At 43.9% G+C, this 25,314-nt stretch overlaps 1 protein-coding gene across 5 annotated transcripts in view; it reads left to right on the top strand.

Moving 5' to 3' along the window:
* The window catches only part of LOC308310040 (disabled homolog 2-interacting protein-like), a 239,254-nt gene that overhangs the window by 59,691 nt on the left and 154,249 nt on the right, over positions 1–25,314 (top strand). For 4 of the 5 annotated variants that reach the window (XM_080756077.1, XM_080756079.1, XM_080756078.1 and 1 more), the window contains exon 2: positions 21,997–22,130. In XM_080756077.1, coding sequence (XP_080612203.1) covers positions 21,997–22,130 — 134 coding nt within the window. The remainder of the gene's footprint in view (positions 1–21,996; positions 22,131–25,314) is intronic. The other variant, XM_080756076.1, reaches the window with a different exon arrangement.

Raw genomic sequence — 25,314 nt, 5'->3', positions numbered from 1 at the left:
CTCAAGAGATGCAAAGATGCTGCCGTCCAAAGCCTGACCTCAGGAACTACTTTTTCTTTTGTTGATATAGTTATTTCTGGGGTCAAAGGTCACTGGCCTCTCCTGGCTTAAGTGTCAATGTGTCCTTGAGCAAGACAGTTAACCCCCAACTGCACCTGTTGAGCCCGTTGGCGGTCCTCCACTGTGTGTGTGTGTGTGTGTGTGTGTGTGTGTGTGTGTGTGTGTGTGTGTGTGTGTGTGTGTGTGTGTGTGTGTGTGTGTGTGTGTGTGCAAATGCTAGCCTGGGAACTTAATCTAGGAAAAAGTTTAATGTGCAACACAATTTTATCCAATGTAGTAGTGGGGAGTCTCTGCTTCATCTCTCTCTCTCTCTCTCTCTCTCTCTCTCTCTCTCTCTCTCAGCTATGTGGTTCTTGGGCAGAACAACGTTGAAGACCCCGCCTGCTCTAAATAGCTCTCTCTATCTTGGTTTTCAGTCCTGTCTCATTTCACCTCTTTATCATCTCCTCTTTTTATGGAGAGACTTGCTCCCATAAACACCTGCTGCCAAGTGTGTCTCTCTCACTTCCTCTGTCTGTGTGACTGAGACGCACACACACACACACACACACACACACACACACACACACACACACACACACACACACACACACACACACACACACACACACACACAGAGAGAGAGAGGGAGAGATACAGCAGTTTAGGTTGGCACATTTCATGAGATGACAGATGTGGTGCTTTGAGTGAGACCGCTGTACACTAAATCACCTCATCAAACACATCACATATCACACTCTCCACTTGGCCATCTCTCTAACGACAAGAGCAAACAAAAATATATATTTATATTTATTAAAAAATATGTCTCTGTGACCCATGCATCACACTACTACAGCGTCAGATCCACAAGCTCCAAACGTGGCAAAGAAAAGCTTATTAAAACATTGTATCACATGAGTACAGTAGATCGCCTGCTTTATGTCCACTATCTATATTGTACTTTGACCTCTTCCTACAGTAGCAATTAAGTGGAGTGAAAGTCACTCAAGTGTATTGTGTTGAGTATCCGTAGTACTGTACTTAAGTACAGTACTTCAGTAGATGTACTTTGTTTACTCTCCACCACTTGAAAAATAACTCAACCAAAGCATTTACAGTTACTGGAAGAGCATAATATTGATGCTGAGTGAGTGTGTGCGGGCTAGCAACAAGGAGAAGAAAATAAAGTATCATGTCAGTGAATTTGGCCTTGGCTGATTGTTTATGATGGCAGCAGATAGTTTCCTCTCTCTCTCTCTGTGTCACACTGCATGGTGGATAGTTTCCTCTCTCTCTCTGTGTGTCACACTGCATGGTGGGAAGTGAGGACACAAATCAGACCTTTTTACTTGGCTTTGGCTGCAACCAGTGGTGTAAAGTAACTATTCCACCCTAACACATGATCATCAGATATTATTATTAGGAAGAATCTTTTCAAAACAAGTGTACAGTATTTGTAGGGATGCCTTCAAAATAGGAGCTCTGGGGTGCCGGAAAGACATGGCCGCTTTTACTCTGAAGTGGGACTTTCTATATAACTATAGAGCGGTGCCCATGTGGCCTCTACGGCGGTGCCCGTTGGGCACTGGCCTACTTGGAACGATGCAAGTTGTAAATGCATGGCCCACCCAGATATTATGTCTGTGTCCCTTTTATGCCCATATATGGAGTTCTTTGTCAGGCATGCCCATATATGTTCCATGTACTGTATGGACCCTGGGCAGGGGCCCTGTCCAGAGCCCGGACAGAGGCCTTTTTGGGGTTGTTCTGGACAACCGTTCGTCCGACCGATCCGACACCGGCCACTGCACACCCGGGGGTCGGTGGGGCGAACGGTTCTCGAGTTACGTGGATTACACACACACTTTGATACTGTAGATAGATGAGTAGGCTACTTCATTTTTGGTACCTTTTTTTGCATACATGACTTTTTCTTGTAACAGAGCTGTATTTCTACATTGTGGTATTGATACTTTTACTTCAGTAAAGCGTTTGAGTCTTCGTCCACCACTGTTCACTTGGGAAACATATTGACTGCAACAACACTGTTTTTGTCATGACTCAGTTTCCCATCAGGTTTTACATCCAAACAAAGGAAACTGGGAAATGACTGTGGCTCTTGAGATATTGTGATACGTGTTTATGCCTAGTATACCGCTTAGGCAGGTTGATATACTGAAGTCGACCATTGTTCCATAGTGAAATCATGTTTCCCGTATTACATGAGAGCAGTCTGCTCATCTGTTTTTGTCGATCATTCCTCTCAGAGATTAAGGTGATCATGTCTGTGCGTACCAAGGCCTCGAACAAGGAGCATATCTTTGAGGCTCTCCGCGGAGCCAAGTTCAAGTTCCCCCGGACGCCAGAAGATCCACATCTCCAATAAGTATGGCTTCACAAAGACGTCGTAATTCCGACATAGCATTATTCCGACAATGTGGCTTTGCGTGTGGTCAGTAATTTTATCGCCGACGCAAAAACATTGTGAAACTGACTTACATGGCCGGTTAAGACTGATATGAGGTTAAGGGAATTACGTAGCCGGTTAAGACTAAGGTTAGGGTTCGGGTTAGATTTAGCTGTTACAGTTAGTAATAGTCGGACAACGTGACCAACGCCACATGGGCAACGTCAGTATGTGGAAATGTCCATACTGGCTGCATTGAATCGTGTTGATAGTGGCTGATGACAGAGATTAAATACACTGATAACATCCGGAACCGCTCCAGCATTTAAAAAGACAGAAGAAAAATATATAAAAGAATACAGATATAAAATATAGTTAAAGAACATACATCCTACAATAAAACATCAAACAACACTCTTTAAAAGGACAAATAAAAGTGCTTAATGTTTAAAGGAAAACATTTGCAAACCATTGATGTGGAAGATCCTTAAGGATGCGCTCCGTGTTCTCCTGCAGCGCTGTGTTGAGATCACGTCCAATAATTCTCTCTGCACTTTCTATTACTCGTTGAAGCGATGTCCTCTCAGCTTGGGTAGTGTTTCCAGACGAGTCCTCGGTATGGGCCAGCCAGGGTGAGAGGCTGCGTGAGTACTGACTCCAGCCTTCTTCAGCATCCTAAGCACTGTATATGCTTTTTTCACCGTATAGCAACAGTGTTTTCAGTCATCTTACCATAGACTATAACAATGCTACCCAGTGCCTCCTTGCTTGGCACTCAGCATCAAGGGTTGAAATGCTACATTATTATTTATCATATCCAGGGAGTGTACTTTACAACAAGCTGCTGCATGCTAAAGAAACAGGAACCAGGATGCTGAACTCTGGGCCACATGGCTTCAGGAGCCGTTGGTTGCCAAGGCTACTTACAACTTACTTAGGGGCGATTCACTCTATGGTCCCTGCGTATATGCACAGCACCGCAGTACGCGCTGATCTTATTCTGCCGACTACACGTGGCTCTTGGGCTTTGCTTGGCATAGTTTCCAAAGTAAAACAAAATAACAATAATGCTAAAGTAGAATCCATAGCAAACTAATATTAAACACGACACTGGAGCACAGAACTGACTGACACAGTGAATAGCAGGCAGGCTGACAGTGAAGTAGTATAACGGCAAAGAGGCAATGCAATGTGTGTCTGGATTTATTTGAGACCATGTCGCAGAGTTGATGGTGTCCAGGCGTGCCAGCCATCAAGCACACCACCATCTGGAGGATTAAAGTGTGTTATGCAAGTGTACCCGGGTGCGCTGTTGAATCTCGGGCAATGTGAATCATGGCCATCGGGGACCAGGCAACCGTATTCGGAAACGGATTCAGTCCGTCTCAGTGTAAATCGCCTATTACTTACCAAAACACTAGCACGGTTGATATTGTAGTCAATTGTTCCATAAATAGTGACATCACCTCTCCGTACAGTTTTCTCAAATTATATGAGTCCCCTCGGCTGTTTTCGCTCATCATTCGTCTCAGAGATTACGGCTGTGTTTCACCCCGAACAAAGGCTTCACACATCCAAGTTAATCCAACCTAATTGCCCGATGTTTCACTTCTCAGGGCATGCCGTGAGAGAGTGAATGGACAATTTACAGCAGTGGTTCTCAAACATTCCTAGGAAGGAAATGAAAAGATCATTATTGTGTAGATTTATATAATAATTATGTGGTCACTCACAAGATCCTAAAACACACCGTTTGGGAACCTCTGGTGTAATGGAGAGGACAGAAAGTGGATTGAACAGACCTGAATTTAATCCAGCGGCTCTCGGTCAGATCAACTAACTGTTTTGCCCCAGGATTAGCTCCTGATCCCAGGCTGGTCTCTGGAGACTGAATAATAGCATGAATGGATGTGTCAACCTCCTCTCTCGCTAGCAGCCTCGTCAACCATGGACAAGCCCCTAGATGAGAAAATACTTCCACCTCCACCCCCTACCAAAAGAGTCCAATTACAGGACAGGTGCAGGCTAATCCCCGTTAATCCACTGACCACCTCTCGAATGTCCAGTGTGACCAGAAAACGGCCTTAGAGCGATGACTGGGAAGCTGGGGAAACTGGGCTTATCGCTGACGCAAAATACTGCGCTGTCAACACTTTCCATCATTTCTAGAATATAACAATGGACCCTTACACGGTTCACGTTTCAAGGGTCTGGGGTCTGGAGAATCATTGTCCAATAAGGCAATGATTACATCATCATATCGGGGCTGTCGGGCAGAAATGAGCTCCGTATTCTAATGTTTTGTGTTTTTTCCCTCAAATGAATGCCCTACTTGATCATACTACAGCATCACACAAAAGCATCAAAGTATCAGATCCACAAGCTCAAAACGTGGCACAATATGCAGTGGTTTGAGCATTGTGGATATGCTAATTTTGCTATAGTTTTGGTCCTGAAAAATGAACAGTTTTTGGACAGTTTTTTCCACATGGATGTGAAAAGTGTGAGTTGTGTTGGTCAGTCTCACACTGATGTTGGTGTCATGTTGTCTTGTCTGCAGCCTCAGTGCACAGCATGAGTCATGCTAAGAGATACGGAAGGAAGGAAGGACGGACGGACGGAGGAAAACACTGCAATTATTTCCAGAGTACATAGAGTCATAACTTTTGCTTTCAGGCCGGTGTGGATGTCCAGCAGTGTGATGATCCCATTAAAGTACTGATAGGGCTCTAAATCGTGACAAACATCCAAAGCCTTGACAATAAACTTGAGGCGTGTTCGACTGTTCGTAACCGCATGATGAATCCTATAGCATTCTGGTCATAATAGGCGAACATCCGGCAATACTAGGCAAACATTTGGAGAAAACTTTAGGCCGCTGTGTTCGGCAAATGGATTTGGTGCTAGGGGTTAAAAGGTGGGACCCCTGGGGGACACTGGTTAGTGAGGTAGAAGGGAAGAAGTCTCTGTCGGCTTGAAACCTCATGTCTCCAAAACTTGCTTTTCAGGATTAATAATTGAAAGTAGCAAAGGTATTATATCTACAAGCTCAAAATGCTTTCCACCACGTTTCAACCTTGTGGATCTGCTACTTTTGTGTGGCACTGTATAGTGTGATCAAGTAAGTCGTTGAACCTCTAGTATTTCCCTCTACACCAAATCTCATCGCCAGAAAGTAGCATATCTACAAGCTCACAACGCACCACATTGTGACGCACTGTGAGCTTGTAGATTAGCAATTTCGTCCGGATGTTTGCCCCAGAGTAGGGACACTTTATGGCCAACATTAGGTCACTGGGTCAGGTCGATCCTGAGCTATCGCAAGTGACATATTTCCCCTAGACGTTGTTCTGTTTCATTTGGCAACCTTATCTCATGTTGTGACACAAGCCTGCAAAGACCCTGCAAAGACCCTGCATGCTCCACAGCTGTTAGTGGATGTTTTTGAAGTCGGTAGTGCCGATAGGAACGCTGTTTTTTTGTCGCCCACTGCACAAACACCCACTTCCTGCTTCTCCCACTCAATCTAAAATGAAGGTGCCGACTGTCTGGAACCCAGAGGGACAATTTTTGGTTCTTTTACCAATCCTTAACGACTTAAACCCTGTGTATCAACCCGTGTCTCCTATTTGACTGTCTATACTATCCGCTCTCCCCCCTCTCTCTCTACACCAAAACTTTAGTCGAAAGTAGCTAATTTACAAGCTCAACAATGTGTTACAGCGTGACGTTATTATGACCTTGTACTGTAGATCTACTATTTTTGGCAAATAAATAATAAATAATATATTCGCCTATAGAGACATGCCCAGAATAGGGACACTAAGGTTAAAGTTGTTAAAGGTGCCTCAAAATTACAAAAACAAACAAATAGATTAACCAACAAACTTGTATAGACAATAAAGTGTTCTCTAGAACTATGAGGAACCATTCACTAAATAGATTCTTCAGGCAATGGTTCTTCGCAGAACCATACTGCATTGCCTTTTAAAGGACCATTTAAGAACCATTACTTTTTTCCTGTGTGCACTACTCCACACACCACTCCTCTTTCCTTTCCTCTCCCCTCTCCTCCTCTGCCTTCCTAGAACACACAGACAGAAGACAAAGGCATGCCACTGCCAAGCCAAACAAGAGACAGACCTTCTGCCTGAATGTTTGCTCAAGCAAATCTGATACAGGGTCCCTCTCTGTTCTGTTCTGTTCTGTTCTGTTCTGAATGCCGGTTGGTTTTGCATATGCATTATACATATGTTTTTTTTGTTGCATGTTTTAGATGGCTTTGCTAAACTGATCCACAAACGACATAACCACACGTGGTCGTAGCCGAGTGAGGAAGAGAGGCAGTCTGGTATTTAGAAGGTCACCGGTGTGACCCTTGTCTCGTCCATCTATGTGCGGAAGACACTTAAGACTGAGTTATACCAAAGATTTACCCCATGCCTGAGTCAAGTACAAAAATGATATACAAATGGACCTCCTAAGTGGCCGCGGTCACCATCAGGGCTGAATGCACAGACAGCACACACAGGCTGCAGTCCCTGGGCGCCATGCAAGCTCCAAACGCTTGAACAAAACTCAAAATAAGACTTGATAAAGAGTATTTCACAGCCCTGAACTATTGTCCTATGGCTGGTGAACGTGCGATCTCGCAGAACACCTTATATGATCAGTGTTGCTGGATCTCGTCAGAGTGTGTCGCTGACATAGACGGCTCTCAAAAAGAGATAATTTCTTGTCCGTTTTGATGTCAGAATGTTCGGAGCATAATGTGGCTTGTGAATAATAACGGGATCCCATATTTACTTCAATGGCTATGTGGCGAAGGACTCTGTTAAATGGATCATTGCAGGTGTGTGATTCTGTGTGCAGGTGGAACCAAATGGACCCTATATGGTCGATTTGGTTCCATTTGTATAGTTATGAGGGGGTTTCAGAACCACCACTGTGCTAAACCCACGTGGAACAGACACAGCATTTCAATCAAAGTCTGGGAAGTTTGGGTGACTTTGGTTCTCTCACCCAGCACCATCTTTAGTTGTACTGTATGTGCGACAGCGACAACAGCCGACATCGTCACACGACATTAAGCATAAATCAGGCATTAGCCGGACCCCTAACGGCTCCCCACGGACTGCTCATCAAAACGCCATAAGAGCAAGCCATCTGCTGGTTGAATACAGAAAAGTATTTCCCCCTCTCCCCCGAGGACAGTTCAATCCTCCCCTTGTGCCCCTTGAGCAGCTGCTTTTGCAAACCTCTTACAAAAAGTTTTGCTTTTGGATCATTATAGCAGCAGCTATAGAGCTGCATCGGTCGCTATTTCTGTTCACTGAATATTGTCCCTAAATATCCTTTTCACATAGTTTTAATTGACCTCTCCAGGAACGGTTTTGTCTCACTGGACGCTGATGATTCTATGGTTCTGTGAAAAGGACCCTTATCGTGTGCTGTCTGCTCTCTCATTTCCATTGTTGCGCCGTGCGTGCGCTGAGAGTTGAGACGTGTATGTAATCTATTCTGGAGTGTTCTGAAGTGCTTTCACTCTTTGTATATTGTCTCTGCTGCCTGCATAAGTGAATGAAAAATGTACGGTTATATGCATGCAATTAGGTATCTTGCACCAGCAGTATAGTACATCTACTCACGTATTACTGAATTACAATTTTGAGGTATTTCTTACTCCAAAATGGACCCGTTAGGTGTTAATTTGTACACTCAGAGTTACAGACCCATAAGGGTCCATTTGGTTCCAAACTATCATTTAGCTGGGGACCCCCTGGAACTCCCTCAAGGACCCCTGGGGGTCCTCGGACCCCACTTTGGGAACCACTGCAGAGAGACACTGACTGCTGCGTGTCCTTATCACCCCATCACCTCTTTGCACTCAACAAATATCTCAGGGGTCAAAAGTCCACTGGTGTCTTCTCAGCTGAGTGTTAACGCTTTACACACACACGCACACGCACGCACCCACGCACGTGCTTCGTCCTTATACATTTCGTTGCTGGTGGGTGGAAACCTCATACTGTACTTCCAATCCCCAAATAGCAAAAGTAGCAGATCTGCAAGCTCAAAACCCGTCGCTTACTCGCTTCACACACGCTTTCAGCTTGCAGATCTTGATACTTTTGTCCTACAGTGGTATGATCACGTTTGACAAAACAAACGAGGGGAAAAAAAGACAGACAGACTCTCAAGACAGACTGTTGACTCCCCTCAAATTCAAGGTCTCAAGCTCTTTTTCCTAAAATTTTTGACATTGAGTTCTCGGATTGTTGTAATGTAGATGGTCGCAGAAAACAAAACAGAAAAGTGGACGTGTCTGTGACTCAGGGAGAGGATTAGACCGTAGGCCGTGTGACAGACAAGAAGACCCCTGGTAAACAAACCGCCGCTGTCATGACAGCCTGTGATTTCTTTCCACTATATACACATTACACACACACACACATTTCAGCGGAACCACAGAGAATGTCTGTTTGACTGTGCGTACAGTGCGTGCTTGCGTCTCTGGCATGTGCATGCAATGCATGCGCACGCACGCACACACACACACGCCATGCACGCCTATGCTTGTGTTTGTGTGCACCGCATTCTCTCTCTGTCTCCTCTCTGTTCTTTGCTGTCATAACATAAGTGTTCTGCATTTCCCTTCAGAGCATGCTGTATTCCTCCCTGAGGGGACCGTTTTTCTTATTTTTCTTTTACAAAGTGACTGTTGACAACGGGATGACGGGGTGTACTCTAGTGTCTCTCTCTCTCTCTCTCTCTCTCTCTCTCTCTCTCTCTCCATACCAATAGCTGCGTGTTTTTAATATCCACACACGCTCACTTTAGGTGATGTACTTGTCAACCACCAAAAAGGCCTTTAAAAGTTTGACAATTATAGTCAATTGTTACGGAATTAGAAAATGGCAATGTGGCTTCAACCACACAAAAACGTTATTTGCCTTTAGTCCCTCTTTCAGTGTTTCCATGTCTGCTTATTAGAAGCCACTTTGGGCTTGTTTTTTTTCTGTAAAGTCGCTTGTAAGTGTAGTTGCTATTTTTCATGTCAAGGACCCCCAAATTAACATGTAATTGTCCATGGAGCACCCCACCCACATCAAAAGTATTTTGCGTATTTATCAGATTTGTGTTAAAATGTTTCAACGTGTTGGAAGCTTGCAGATCTGCTATTTTCTAATATCCTATGCTCATGTGGCCTAGTCACTTCTTTTGGCCTTGTTTTCATAGACCTAGTTGTTTATTATGGCAACAATGCTGTCTGTCTTTCTCTCTCACACCGTGTGTTGAAATGTTGGGGTATTTAGTTTGTGTCAGTGCATGTTTCTACTGCAAAGCAGCTTTCACTGTTCGCCAAAAACAAGTTTCAACTATGAGATAGCAACTTGCTATTTACGTTTGGTCCCGCGGCCGCCGCAGGCTCCCGTTCCCGTTGCAGCCCTCTAATAGCAAGCATCAGGTTACAATAAGAGTATACAGTAGCTTATTATGCTATACTGTCATAGCTTAATATGCATGCGTGCATATTGTCGATGTCGGGTAGGAACTTTGTATCTCCATAATAATTTATTTTTATGATTTTGTGTTTTTCTTTGTAAATGAATGCCAGAAACGTGTTTGATCATTGTTTTTAATTTTTTTCGTGGGTTTTTTATAAATATTTAACCATTGAAAAGTAGGCTATTATCAGGAGCTTGTGACTAAATAACTATTTATTTTTTCCCCGGTTTTCTGTAAATGAAACCCCGACGATATGACACATCATGTTGTGAGGCAAAGCTCTAACTGTTTCGTTTATAGCATGGAACGCACGTTGCACGCATGCACGTATGACACACACACACACACACACACACACACACACACACACACACACACACACACACACACACACGCACACACATGAACACACACGTGCACACACACAGCATTCTTCTTTCCTTCTATGTATGATTAACTAGATGCTATCAGGTTTTTCATTGGTTTGTGTGAGGCCTTATCATCAGCTGCCTGCCTGCCTCCACACTGGGGTATTGTAATGCATCATGCATGCACACACATATACAATACCACACCAAGGAATGAGCCATAATGGGGAACATTTGAAGCCCAACACACACCAACACAGAACTGGTTCTATCGGCGCGCCAGGCGAGGCGCGTCGGACGCCGCCGGTATGCGATAGGTTCATTGAAAATAACGGAGGCGGCTGTTTTTGACGCGCGGCGTTCGCAGACGGTGTGGGAGGCCCTTAACATGTCCTTTAACCACTTTTGGCCTGAGACCATTTTCTACAAATGTCTTCTAAATCATGACAGAAACATGTTTCTATGTCAGTGGTTCTCAAACTATTTCATGTCAAGGACCCCCAGAATTATATGTAATTGGTCCCGGACCCCATTCTCAGAATATGTTGTTCCAGGGACCCCCCAGAAGCAAAGATTTGAGTTAAACGTATTCATTGGGAAAGTGATATAAGATTTGCAGTGCACACATTTACACAAGCTCATAGGGCTTGAGGAGGGCTTTGGACAGTTCAGATACGTCAAGTCAATTTCATTTATATAGCACAGACGTTGACCCAAAGTGCTTTCCAGAACAAATTGACCGTAGTCTATCCACAGTGCAGGAATAGAAACATGTAACGCACATGTAACAAAATAAGCAAACAACAAACAAACAATAACTTCAAACTGTGTTAAAAGCCAGGCTACAAAGGTGGATTTTCAAGTTGGAGTTAACAATCTCCAGGGTGGGGCTAGCCTTGATGTGGAATGGAAGATCATTTCATAGTGTGGGTGCGTACAGGTACAGAGAAAGCACGATCACCTTCTGGGTTTCAGAATGGAAGATCTAATGGAAGTGCCCTATAGTGGCAGGGGGTACTGTTCGGAAACATCGGAGGGGGCAACACCGTTGAGAGCTTGGAACACAAAGAGCAGGGTTTTAAATTAAATACCAAATTGAACCAGTGCAGTTGTATGTGCCAGTGATACTGATACTGTATGTTCTCCTTTCTTTGTTCCAGTAATTAGTCTAGTGGCGACATTTTGAACCCTGTGTGTGTGTGTGTGTGTGTGTGTGTGTGTGTGTGTGTGTGTGTGTGTGTGTGTGTGTGTGTGTGTGTGTGTGTGTGTGTGTGTGTGTGTGTGTGTGTGTGTGTGTGTGTGTGTGTGTGTGTGTGTGTGTGTGTGTGTGTGTGTGTGTGTGTGTGTGTGTGTGTGCGCGTGCTGTATTATATGAATTTAGCTGGGTGAAGTCGATGAAGCAATGATGAACTCTTGCATTAATTCATCATGAATTCATTAATATAATTAATTCGTGGTCCTCACCATTAGTTTATTTTAGTTTTAGTTTATTTAGGATCCCCATTAGCTGTTACACCTGGCATCAGCTATTCTTCCTGGGGTCCATACAGAATAATATACATACAAAAATTGAAATAAAAACAACATTACAGATAAGAAATACATTAAAGCATAACAACTACGGTTAGTGCATTCACTCTAGTTAAGGATGTTATTCCCGCACTGTTCCACGGCTATGCCCAGGATGCGTTCTATGGGCGTGTAGGAGTAGTGAAGAGGAGGGTGGCTCTCTGGTGGTTGTTGCGTTCAGAGAGCCAAACCTTCCTCGCTGTACTCCTACGATGAGTTCATGATACGTTCACGGTAAATCCACCATGAGTTCATCATTAAGCGCTGATTGCAATTTGCCCTGCCAAGTGAAAGTGTTACCAAACATTGTGATTGCTGTCTGATCCTACAATGGACAGAGTTCACTGCAGAGGCTCTTCCCAAAGGTTCTTTGGGAACGTGGTTCTCAAAGAGGGGTCCGGAGACTCCCAGCAGTCCTTGAGGGGATTCCAGGGGGTCCCCAGCTTAAATTATAGATAACTCAGAGAGTGTTTGTCTTGAACCAAATGAACACATTACAGGTGGATCCTTATATAGATCTGTAATAGAGAGTGTCCAGGGGAAGGATGAATTGCAACATGAACGTTGGGAGTGAAACTTTTAAACATTAACAAAATAAACAGAAGACACTTCATGGTCTCTAGCTGCATCAGCCTGTAATTACATTGTTGAGGTATTATTACAACCACCTATATGATCAGCCTGAGGTCCTGCTGGTTGTTCCGGAGTCACCTTTGTTGTTGTCTCTGAGGTCTCCTCCTCTCTGAGATGAACTGCCTGAGGAGCCTGCAGGCTTAGTAAACCAGTGTCTGTCAACTCTGTCACTTGTTAAAATGTGCTGTTTATGCTGTTGTTTTTGAAGTTATATTTTGTGTCTTAAGGCACTTCAAAACGTTCACTAAACCTCGACTAGCTGCTTCACAGTGGTGCTGACCCTATATTAATAGATAGAATTATAGAGGTTCATATCGTCGTATGATCATATCTTCTTCACAGTGGTGCTGACCCTATAACATAATATTAATAGATAGAATTCTAGACGTTCATATAGTCTGTGTTGGGTGGAAACCTCATTATGTCCAAAACTGTCACTTTTCAGGATTCAAATTCAAAAGTAATCAGACCGGAAAAATCTTGAACGTTTCGAGGCTCGCGGATCTGCTACTTTTGATGCTTTTGTGTGACACTCGTCTCGTCTCGTTTGGTTTCTTTTTGCCTGAAGTGGTAATGTAGGGGATGTTCAGTGTCATTTCCACTCTATTTCCACTGTATGCGTCACAGATGGGACGACACAGTGATATATAGGCCCTTTAAAACATACATTTGTAAGTGCTTAAATGTATGGTTTGGAACGCACGCGCACGCAATCCCTACTCCCCTAGTGTGGAAGGCACACCAAAACACTTTTCCCACGACAACATTTTCCTGCACCTAGTGAGGGTGCTTGGACTGACAAGCAGTCTGACATGCACATTAAGCACTAGTCTGGGACGCATTTGGCACCCTGCAATTACACACATACCAATCACATCACGCAACACAACATAATGTGCACATAAATACATACAGTATGAGAGATGTCAAAGTGAAAAGTGGTTTACTTTGAACTGACTAACATCCTGTTAGAGGGCCTCGCTTTCATCAGTTGTCAAGGGATCTTGTTTGGATCTAAAGTGTGTGGTGGACGGACGGACGGAACCAGCCCACTGACTTGGGTGGTATTTTATTAAACCCCTTTTTACCTGTGATCAGATTCTAAAAATGTCTTCTACATCCTGGCAGTTTTCTGAAAAAGCTATATGTTTCGATATTTCAAAAATAGCAGACCTACAAGCTCGTAGCGCGCCACTCGGTGGTGCGCTATGAACTTGTAGATCTGCTATTTTTCATAACATAATGCTAACACCAAAAGGGGTTGAATTCAGAATATTTCAGATTTTTGGTCCATAAGTTGTGTTTCTGTGTGTGAGTCACCTCTAAACCTCTGACTCTTGACAGCAATTATCCATCGCCTGGAATGACCTTGTCTGGGTCAGAAACACAGAAACACAGACGTTTTCTCCTGTGCCTGCGTGGTCTGTTGTTGTTGAACCATGGTTACAAATGCAGCCCCGCAATGAGGAAGTATGTGCTGCTATAGAGAGACACTGTGTTCTGTATCTGATCTCTATTTCAATGAGGAAGTATGTGCTGCTATAGAGAGACACTGTGTTCTGTAACTGATCTCTATTTCAATGAGGAAGTATGTGCTGCTATAGAGAGACACTGTGTTCTGTATCTGATCTCTATTTCAATGAGGAAGTATGTGCTGCTATAGAGAGACACTGTGTTCTGTATCTGATCTCTATTTCAAAAGCAACACATCTGTGTTGAGGGACATACAGACTGGCTGACTGACTTAGACTGACACACTAGGCAGATGATGGAGGGATGGATGGAGGGATGGATGGATGGATGGATGGAGGGATGGATGGATGGATGGATGGAGGGATGGATGGATGAATCTTGAGTCAAGATTTAACATACATTACACACACACACACACATACAAGACAGACAGACAGACAGACAGACAGACAGACAGACAGACAGACAGACAGACAGACAGACAGACCCAAACACAGCTGGGTGATCAAATCCCTGTCTCAAGATCTACAGTTGTCAGGCGACTGTGCCAACCAGACTGGACTGGAATAAGAATTCTCTCTCTCTCTCTCTCTCTCTCTCTCTCTCTCTCTTTGGGAGAGGGAGGGGCGATGGTTTTGTGGCAGGTTGTCTACGTTGCCGTGGGAACAGTATCAACGTATCAGGTGGACGGGGGGGGGGGGTGTCAGACAGACAGTCACAATGACAGCCATGGGGTTGTGATGGAGGAGAGGGGGAGGGGCTAGCACACAGTAAAATACCTTAAACCCTGGAAGATTGAAGAAGTCCCTCAGGGCGCTATACTCTCGTTGGCGTTACATGAACACAGCAGGTTTTACTGTGTGTGTGTGTGTGTGTGTGTGTGTGTGTGTGTGTGTGTGTGTGTGTGTGTGTGTGTGTGTGTGCGCGCGTGTGCGTGTGCGTGTGCGCGTGCATGCATGCATGCAAAATCGTATCGTCTCTGTCGAAACCAAAAGACCAACATTTTCACTTTTCATGTTTCAAATGAAAAAGCATCACAAGTAGCAGATCTACAAGCTCAAAACGTGTCGTTTCGTGTCATGTTTCGAGGTTGTAGATCTGCTTATTTTGTGTGATGCTGTATTATGACACACACACAGTCACACACGCGTGCATTCACGAGCACGCACGCACGCACGCACGCACACACACACACACACACACACACACACACACACACACACACACACACACACACACTGTGGTTTATCATTCAGTGTTTGGTGACCAGTGTTTTCGATTCAGTTCAATTCAAAGGGCTTTGTTGGCACCAGTAAACATACGTTTACATTGCCAAAGCAAAAAGTTTAACAATGCAATCAAAACAAAATGTACTGTATGTGTACAATTGAAAGTCACAATCTCCATTTTCTCCGTTTTCGTTGCCATTCTTTGATCACACAGACATTCCTTACACCTGCCTTATCTCTCTTTGTCAGACAAGGACACGCAGCACACATCTATGCATGTGCACTTGTGTGCAAACACACACACTCACGCACGTATGCACACAGTCACGCACGCACTTGTGCACACAAAGAAACACACACTCACAGCATGATTACTTGCTCTTTATCGCATGTGTGCGCGCGTGCGCACACACACGCGCGCGCTTGTACACACACACACACACACAAAGGTGTCTATATCCAGTCTATGAGTTTCACATTAGCTACTGTAACTATGGGGCTAGAGGAGAGGAGAGGAGAGGAGACACCACACACACACACACACACACACACACACACACACACAAAGGGCGCTGATCAGGTGGGGGCGCGAGCACCCACTGGGAATGTGCCGTTCGGACGGTTGACCCTCCGGCAAAATCATGATTCGGCATCCACACACAAACACGTGCGTGCGCGCGCACACACATGCAATAACTGCTGTGTGTTTCCCCTCAGACTGACCTTTAGATGTTCTGTTGTCTGCTAAATGTTTACAACACCCCCCCCCCCCCACCCCACACACACACACACACACACCCCCCCCCCCCCCCACTGCCCCGGGCACAGGTACATCACACTGTAATTAACTGTGAGGAGAGGACACTCTTGTGACTTCAAGGGAGGTCTAAAGTGATATTTATCTGTTAGGATAAGTGTTAAATATCTCTATTTTGGTCATCGTCACAGTGCTTGTTCAGTAACAGGGGGATAACGGCATCCCAACAGCTCGTTAGCAGACAGAAAATACATTCCAGTCTCTCCAAAAATCCGCCTAAAACACGCCATACATTTGGGCCAGTTGGGCCCATCATCTACCCATCTAGTTGGGTCTATGTGGGTCCTATAAGCCTGTTCTTTACCTGTTCATCTACCCATCTAGTTGGGTCTATGTGGGTCCTATAAGCCTGTTCTTTACCTGTTCATCTACCCATCTACGTGTTCATCTACCCATCTAGTTGGGTCTATGTGGGTCCTATAAGCCTGTTCTTTACCTGTTCATCTACCCATCTAGTTGGGTCTATGTGGGTCCTATAAGCCTGTTCTTTACCTGTTCATCTACCCATCTACGTGTTCATCTACCCATCTAGTTGGGTCTATGTGGGTCCTATAAGCCTGTTCTTTACCTGTTCATCTACCTGTTCATCTACCCATCTAGTTGGGTCTATGTGGGTCCTATAAGCCTGTTCTTTACCTGTTCATCTACCCATCTACCTGTTCATCTACCCATTTAGTTGGGTCTATGTGGGTCCTATAAGCCTGTTCTTTCGGTGATTCAAGGCTAAGGTACGTGCTGTCCTGGAAAGGACGCGCTGTGATTGGCCATCTTGGCCATGCTTCTGGGGGGGTCGGTGGCCAATTTCATATAAATGTTGGGGTCCTTGACATGAAATATTGAGCACCACCTAGAAAACACTGAATCACTGAAAGAAAAGGCTTATAAGACCCAAATTAAATAGACCCAACTAGTTGGAGGTATTGGCCCAAATGTATGGAATGATTTGTGCTGATTTGGAGGCTGATAATCTCGGTATTGGGGGGTGCCAGCAGGGCGCGGGATGAAGATTAAACAAAAACTAAAATGAACAGACATAATTTTAACTGGATCTATCCCGATTGGATTTAGTTCGTATCCCAACATAAATTAAATAAAAAACAAAGTTCTGTAGCTGGCACTGAACAAAACAGTCAAACACTATACATTTCACCACCTTTAATACTAAATTATGTTTTACAGTATAGTGTATATTTGATATCCATGTTAAACACAATTTCTGTGTCCAAGTTAGAGGTGTGTGTGTGTGTGTGTGTGTGTGTGTGTGTGTGTGTGTGTGTGTGTGTGTGTGTGTGTGTGTGTGTGTGTGTGTGTGTGTGTGTGTGTGTGTGTGTGTGTGTGTGTGTGTGTGTGTGTGTGTGTGCGTGTGCGCGTGCGTGCGCGTGTGCGTGCGTGCGTGTTAATTTGACGATGTCCTGGTGGGCTGGGATGGGAGCCAGCAACACCCTCCTGCCTGGACACCACAGCGGGATGTGTAATTCCTCCCGTCCTTTTTCAATTAAGCTGTGTACTAAATGCTGTGTGTGAGCGCGCGCGAGTGTGTGTTCAATTACACCGCGTGTACTAATTCACTCGACAGGCTTGTTAAACTAGCAGACAGTTAATTTAGCACAGTTGAGTTTCAAAAGCCAACAGACTCGGTAGTAGGCCTTCGTGCACGATTGTGTGCACGTGTGTGTGTTTGTGATACACGTGTACTTGTGTTGCTATACTTACGAGGGCGAAATGCCCCGCCAAAAGTTAGTGTATAGTGTAATTGAACCCATTCTGGGCCGTAACCCTTTTTGGTGTTTTAACTAAGCATTATGTTATGCTTTAGCTATTGAAAAATAGCAGATCTACAAGCTCATAGTGCGCCACCGAGTGGCGCGCTACGAGCTTGTAGGTCTGCTATTTTTGAAAAATCATGAAAATGCGGCACACATCTTTGAATATATATTCTTTCAGAATATATTTATTTCGCCGTCAGGCCTAAATGGGTTAAGAAATGCATATATTCAGAACCAGTTTCTCCTGTTCTTCACACGAGGATGGATTTAGTTTTTATGTCCGGATACCCCGTCCAGGACAGGCTTCAGACGAGCCTCCCGTCTGAGACGGGAGTCTCCTGGCTCTTTTGATTTGGCGTTACGCCTGACGTCGACCCCCGGCAGGGTTTGAACCCACAACCTAAAGCATGAAAGGCATACACTCTAACCACTGCACTAGAATAATTGTTTTTATGTATGGGTTTGGATTAGACATTTAGAGCAGTGGTTCTGAAAGTGGTGTCATAACATTAAAAAGAAAGGTCTTGAAAGCATTGTAATTGTTAACATAAATCTCCTCTTCTGGGGGGTCCCTGGCACAACACCTTTTCAGATGTGGGTCCGTGGCCAGGTCAGTTTGGGGGTCCTTGACATGAAGAGGTTTGAGAACTACTGATTTAGAGGATTATGTTTAGGGGTTCACTTAGTGTATCTAACTGTACTGTAACATGTAAACAAGCTTGTTAATGAAGTATTCAAACAAAGTCAATCAAACTGGCGTGCTGATGCAACATATACCGTAGCTCAGGCAAAAATAACTGTGTGTGTGTGTGTGTGTGTGTGTGTGTGTGTGTGTGTGCATGAGTGCGTGCGTGCGCGTGCTGTAAGGCAGATTAGTCTCATACAGTAAAATATCCTCTTTAGAAGCCGTACACCCACACACTCCCTTTGAATTAATTCCATTAGCATCTTGTGTGTTTAGTTTGCCTTACATCTCCGCTAAATCCTCTGACATCACTTCAGGCCACGAGGCCATGATGACAGAGTAACCTTGTAGAGTGTCTCCATTATTTCTGTGTTTTGATGTTTACATTTTTCATGAATGCCTCCAGTTCATCATACAAGAGTATGATGAACTATTTGAGAATAATTTTAAAATACAGAATATAGTTGCTGTCGGGCAGAAACCTCCATATTTGAACTTTTTGTACATTTCTTTCCCTCAAACGCCTTACTTGATCCTACTATACAGCGTCACACAAAAGTAAACATATCTACAAGCGACACACTTCGAGCTGCTGTTTTTTAATTTGAATAATTGTGAAACGTTCCGGAGCGTTTTGGACTTTAGCCCACATGTACAACAGCAACGACATGTATAATGTCTCTTGGGACCCGTTATAATGACATGACACCTCTAGTCACGTCGTCGCTGTCCAAAAACATCAGTGTCAAACAGTGGTTCTCAAACTTTTGCCATGTCAAGGACCCCCAAATTGACACACAGATTTTTACAGCTCTAGCTCAAACATTTAATGGCATTTCTATCTCTGGGACCATCAGACTGTAACTCAGAGAGTGTACAAATGGAACCTAATGGACTGAGTTACTCTCTGAGTTACAGTCCCATAAGGGTCCATTTGGTTCCTAACTATCATTTAGCTGGGGACCCCCTGGAACTCCCTCAAGGACCCCTGGGGGTCCCCGGACCCCACTTTGAGAACCACTGGTCTAAAACGCTGGTGACATACAGTATATCACCTCGTGTAATTTACTGTAAATGCCTAACCCCAAGACTTGTTTCAGTTCACTAAGTGGCTAAAAGATAATTGTCTATGACAACCTTTGTGTGAGCCGGTTATCTGTAAAGGCTATCTGATACCTGTGTAGACATGCATGCTTAGCATCGCTTGCATTCCTCCTGGACAAGCCTAGATCTGACATGCACGCACGCACGCACGCACGCATGTATGCATGCATGCACGCACACACATCGTTTTTGTGACTCTGATCTGATGCCGGTACTGAGTGCCAGAGAATTTAAACGAAACGAGAGAGAGCGAGAGAGAGAGAGAGAGAGAGAGAGAGAGAGAGAGAGAGAGAGAGAGAGAGAGAGACCCTGATAAGATCAGAAGATTTTGTCCGGGACACTGTGCCAGTGAGAAAACCAGAAATGGACAATAGAACAGTTGGATTCGACTCGGCGTCCGATGTGTGAATTTACTGGATTCAAGATGGGATTATTTTGTCTCTCACTCATTAATATCTCAACAACAGAGCTGACGGCGCTGTTTTCCTTTTTTGTCGATTGGTTTCCCAGATTGCAGAAAATGTTGAAAAATAAATGAAAACTAATGTCATGAAAGCTTTCTGCCCGACAGCAACGATCTGCAAAGTACAATATGTACAATATCATGTACAATAATGTAGCTTTTGCCCCAAAAAGTAGCACCAAGGTTGGTGTGTACGCTCTGTTGTTGTGAGCAAAAACCGTACTTTCCAGATTGAAGGCATTTGACCTGGTAGATTTTTTGGACTCTTGTCCAGGACTCCCTCTGACAGACCCATGCAGGGACTCTGCCTCTGACAGACCCATGCAGGGACTCTGCCTCTGACAGACCCATGCAGGGACTCTGCCTCTGACAGACCCATGCAGGGACTCTGCCTCTGACAGACCCATGCAGGGACTCTGCCTCTGACAGACCCATGCAGGGACTCTGCCTCTGACAGACCCATGCAGGGACTCTGCCTCTGACAGACCCATGCAGGGACTCTGCCTCTGACAGACCCATGCAGGGACTCTGCCTCTGACAGACGCATGCAGGGACTCTGCCTCTGACAGACCCATGCAGGGACTCTTGCTGAGTGTCTTTGTGGTGACCTCGTCCTGTGTCCACATCACCAGTAAAGTACCCATTAATGAAGTCCTGACGTCACTCCCACTAAACCCCTTGTTTGTTATTGTTTGTGTTGGAATTCCCATAGAGGAATCTTAGATTGCGTAAGAACTTTGTTCCAAAAATAAACAAAGCACCCGGCGATTTTGATATTGAGTTACAGTACATTTGATAATGTTTGTGTTTGGAGAAAAGAAAAAATATTTTCTCACACTTTGCATGCTTTTCCACCGTCAGCTGATGCTTCATATCCACATGGGTCTTTTTGTTTTGTTTTTAATACCGTTCTATGATCTAAGAGTCCCCTATGGGAATTCCAATGCAAAAAATAACTATGACCCTGTCAGACATCGGTGCTCTATTGATTGATAAAGGCATGGGCGATATTGATTTAAACCTTTATTTATTCTCCAAAAGAGCATTGAGGTTCCCCCTCATTTGCAATGCTGACGAGATCACATATATAAAATAAACAATTAAGACAGATATAAAACACAAAACAAATCTACAAGTAAGGCATAGAGACATAATATACAGTGAAACAAAACGGTTACATATTGAGGTAGGGAGGTTCAGAAGCAGGTCATTAAATTGTCCATAATATGATATTGGGGTACCAATTTTCAGTGTTTGTTGTAGAGTGTTCCATGACGTAGGGGCATCGAAGCAGAAAGCAGAATTTCCCAGTTCCGACTGCACTGATATGATATGATATGATATGATATGATATGATATAAGTGATGCGTTCTCCATGATCATGTAGACTCCACTCCAGTGGCATTATCTTAACATTATCTGACCCATTGAAATAAAACCAAACATCTATAAAAAGTTGTTGTTGCATAATACTTATTGTCGGCATTCTTTACATACAGTATGTGTGTGTATTTGTGTGTATTTGTGTCACTAGAGGTGACCGAGCCGACTCCGTGACCGATCCCCACACCCTGCCCCTTCCCATTGGCTCTGCCCAGTCCCTGGGCGTTTTTAAATCTCTCCTAAAGACCCACTTTTTCTCCCTGGCTTTTAGTGTTGTCTGATAACGCATATATACCCTTCTTCTCATACCATGCATGTACAGTATATACTTCTGCTCTCACTTGTTGCTTTGTTTTTATTTTTCTTTACATGCTCTTGTTCAGCACTTTGGTTTGTTTCTCCGGTCAATGTAAATGATAATGATATATAAATAAACGTTGCTGTGATGTTTGATCCTCAGACTCTCCTCCAGAGTACAGTACAGTACAGTACGGTCAATGTAAATGATAATGATATATAAATAACCTTTGATTTGCTGTGATCCTCAGACTCTCCTCCAGAGAGGGCGGGCCGGCGCCGCAGCATGCCAGGCAGCTCGTCGGACAAGAGCACGGCGGCCAACATGGAGTCTGTGTCCACCTCCTCCTCCTCCTCCACGCCCTTCAGAGTCACCGTGAGTACTGTGAGTGTGCTGCCCGTACTGTACTGTACTGTACTGTACTGTACTGTACTGTACTGTACTGTACTCTGGCCAAAGATGGTTGATATCTAGAACAGTGGTTTAAAAAGAAAAAATCATATCAAGGTCCATTATTTATTCATGCAGCATTGAAGCCACAGACCACCATTTGATGAGATTGCAGACCCAAAACTAAAGAATATTTTGTTGAGGTTGGATAAGGTTTTGTCCACAGTTCCATGCTGTGTTGATGGTGGTGCCATAAGCAAGGGAGACAATAATAACAGGGAAATGATCAAAATAAGAATATTTATTTGTGTAGACACTTGCATTCTTGTAAGAATGCAAGTGTGTTACAATAATGTAACTCCTGAGAGCATAAAATGGTTCATGGCCATGTATAGCGTGTCTTGGAGACGTGACTAGATGTGATGTCACGATGCGTGCCCACATGGAGACGTTCCCATATATGGGCTTAATATTGATGACATCAGGGATCTCCATCCCTGATGATGGCACTATGGTATGGGGACATTCCCATATATGGGGATAATAACTGACTGACTGACTGACTGACGGGAAATGGACGTTTTCATAGTAAATGCTGCCCGCTGTCGCGAAATTAGGGTGGAAAAAGATCACGGCACTCTATCTTTAAGAAAGTAAGAGACATCACTTAGCAACAGATATCAAAGGTGTATTAAATGTGTGTGAATGGAGTATATAAACCAGATGAGTGCACCTATCTGAGCCAACGGTAGAGCGCATGGGATTATTCTAGGAAAGCAATAAGGCTCACAGCTGCACTGTTTAAGGTTTCATATCGGGACAGTCTTTATTAGCTACGTTTCAATGCTCGCACATTTTCATAGCCTGTCTGTCTGTCTGTCTGTCTGTCTGTCTGTCTGTCTGTCTGTCTGTCTGTCTGTCTGTCTGTCTGTCTGTGTTGTCTGTCTGTCACCTGGCTGCTCTATTCCGACCCAGTCAGCTTTATGCCTGTCATGTTTTATTCAATACATACAACAGTCAATTTACGAAGCGGAAAATTCTGCCATGAGTCATCAATTTATAGCTAATTAGCAATTAGCGGTACACATTTCCATCAATAACTAATGAGAGGGGAGATGGCGGCCTGGCTGTAAACTGTAAACACTGACAGTCATTTTCATTTCCAAGAAAGAAGCCTCTGTGAGAAGAACATGACAGTGGTGGAAGAAGTACTGGATATTACAAGTGGGCCTCCAAATAATTGGCAAAACACTACAATTTTAATGATAATAAATGATATAATTAAAAGGCATTTTCTCTCTGTTGCCATATGAAAACAATAAACCAGGACACACAGCAGGACGTTGCGTTATTGGAGGGATGTGCACGCAGATTAGACACACCAACGGACCGACATGCGGAAACAGCGGTCGGACATGCGCTGCGCCGTGCTTGCGGTTAGGGGGTAGGTTTTCGGTCTAATCAAAGTCAAAGATAGAACTTTTCTGTTTGGTTGTATGGGGATGTCAAGGCCAGAAAGGCGCGTTTTTTTTGCCACTCAGTAGGCGTTCCAGCAAAACTGCTGGGTAGAACGATGTCACATGCATAGCCTCTATAGAGCCTGTCTGCTTGCTCAGGGGATACATTTAATCTTGACCATCAGGTCGAAGTCTGTGTCAGTATCCTGTGTGTATAGGTGAGACATGACCTTAGACACGATCTAAATGTCTCAATAGAAGAGCAGGGGGACAAAGTACGACCACCCCACATGTATACGTTATAATTGTATTCACATTCTCCATACAGATGGGACACAATTACAGTCGAACTTGTATGAAGTATCACCGCTGGATAAATGAACCCAAGCCCTTCTTGCAGATCCTTTCCTTTCAGAAGTCTTTAATATTCTTTTTTGGAAACTTAAGAAGCAATTATAAGCCTCTTTGAGGCTGGATGCTCTTATGTAAGGCGACCGCGCTCCCTTTCTCTCCCTTCCACTTCTCATCAATCTAAAAACACGCTCAATCTCCAGCACGCACACTTCAGAGGGGCAGGGTATATATACTGTACCTCCCATCTACTGTTCCTGTAAAAATAATTGCTGTGACTCGTGCACTCGTTAAAACAAAACTGGAAGAGAGAGAGAGAGGCAAATGAAAGGAAATGTATTAAGTCATTAAGACCTGAGGCCCATTCTATAAATGGCCGATTCTAAATCGGTTGTTCTCAAACCTTTTCGTCTCAAGGACCCCCGAGTTGGATATATACAGTATATTTGGCCTCGGACCCCCATCTGAAAATGTTTTGAACCAGCCAGGGAACCCCAGAAGAGAGAATCCGTGTTCAAATCTAAATGATTCAAACATTTCACGATTTTTCAAAAAAAGTTCAAAAATAGCAGATGTGCAAAGCCTGCAGCGCAGCACAAAGTGACGCGATGTGAGCTTGTAATAATAATAATAATAATAATAATAGCTTGAATTTATATAGTGCCTTCCATGAACCCGAGGACGCCTTACACTTTTGTAGATCTGCTACTTTTGAGAACCAATGCAAACCACTGTTCTACTGTAAATCCTAAGATCTTTCTGGGGAAAAAATAATAAAAATATGGATATGTTGCTATAACGGTATATATCTGTATGTGTAGCTAAAATCTAAAATGACACGGATGCTTTCCCGGTGTTGATGGCTTAATGCCAGAAGAGCTGGACCTCCCACAGAGTGAAAATATTGTCTTTTTATGAGTTTGTTTCTAGCCGTTTTCAGGAGGAGCCACATGTGTACCGTAACCGTACACACATGCAGTAAAATAGTTTTCAGTGTTTTTGGTGTATAACAGGCGCATAAAGCTATACCGTTGAATAATGAATCGATGTTTTTCACCGCAGCCATACTGACACATTCTTTGAGACACATAATATGGGTATGGGGGCGGTGGTGACGAAGTCTGCCATTGTATTATTGGTACAAACAACACATCAGTATATTGTGGCAATAAACACCATCTTATGAAAAATGTAGACGGTGAGATTCCCTTCCCCTATTCACACATACGTATACAAGGGCGTTACGCCGCTTTGGGCAAGTGTTGTTGTGTAATGTTAATTCCTCCACAGTTCAGGTATGCTCCTTTTCCACCAAAAGAACTTTGGTTTTAGAACGGGTTCCATTTTTTTATGATGGTTTATTATATCAC

Source organism: Protomyctophum bolini, assembly GCF_963924005.1.
Source record: "Protomyctophum bolini genome assembly, chromosome: 22".
In the NCBI taxonomy this organism is placed as follows: domain Eukaryota; kingdom Metazoa; phylum Chordata; class Actinopteri; order Myctophiformes; family Myctophidae; genus Protomyctophum; species Protomyctophum bolini.
Note: the sequence above shows the minus strand (reverse complement) of the source record. Positions and strands in the feature narration are given on the sequence as shown.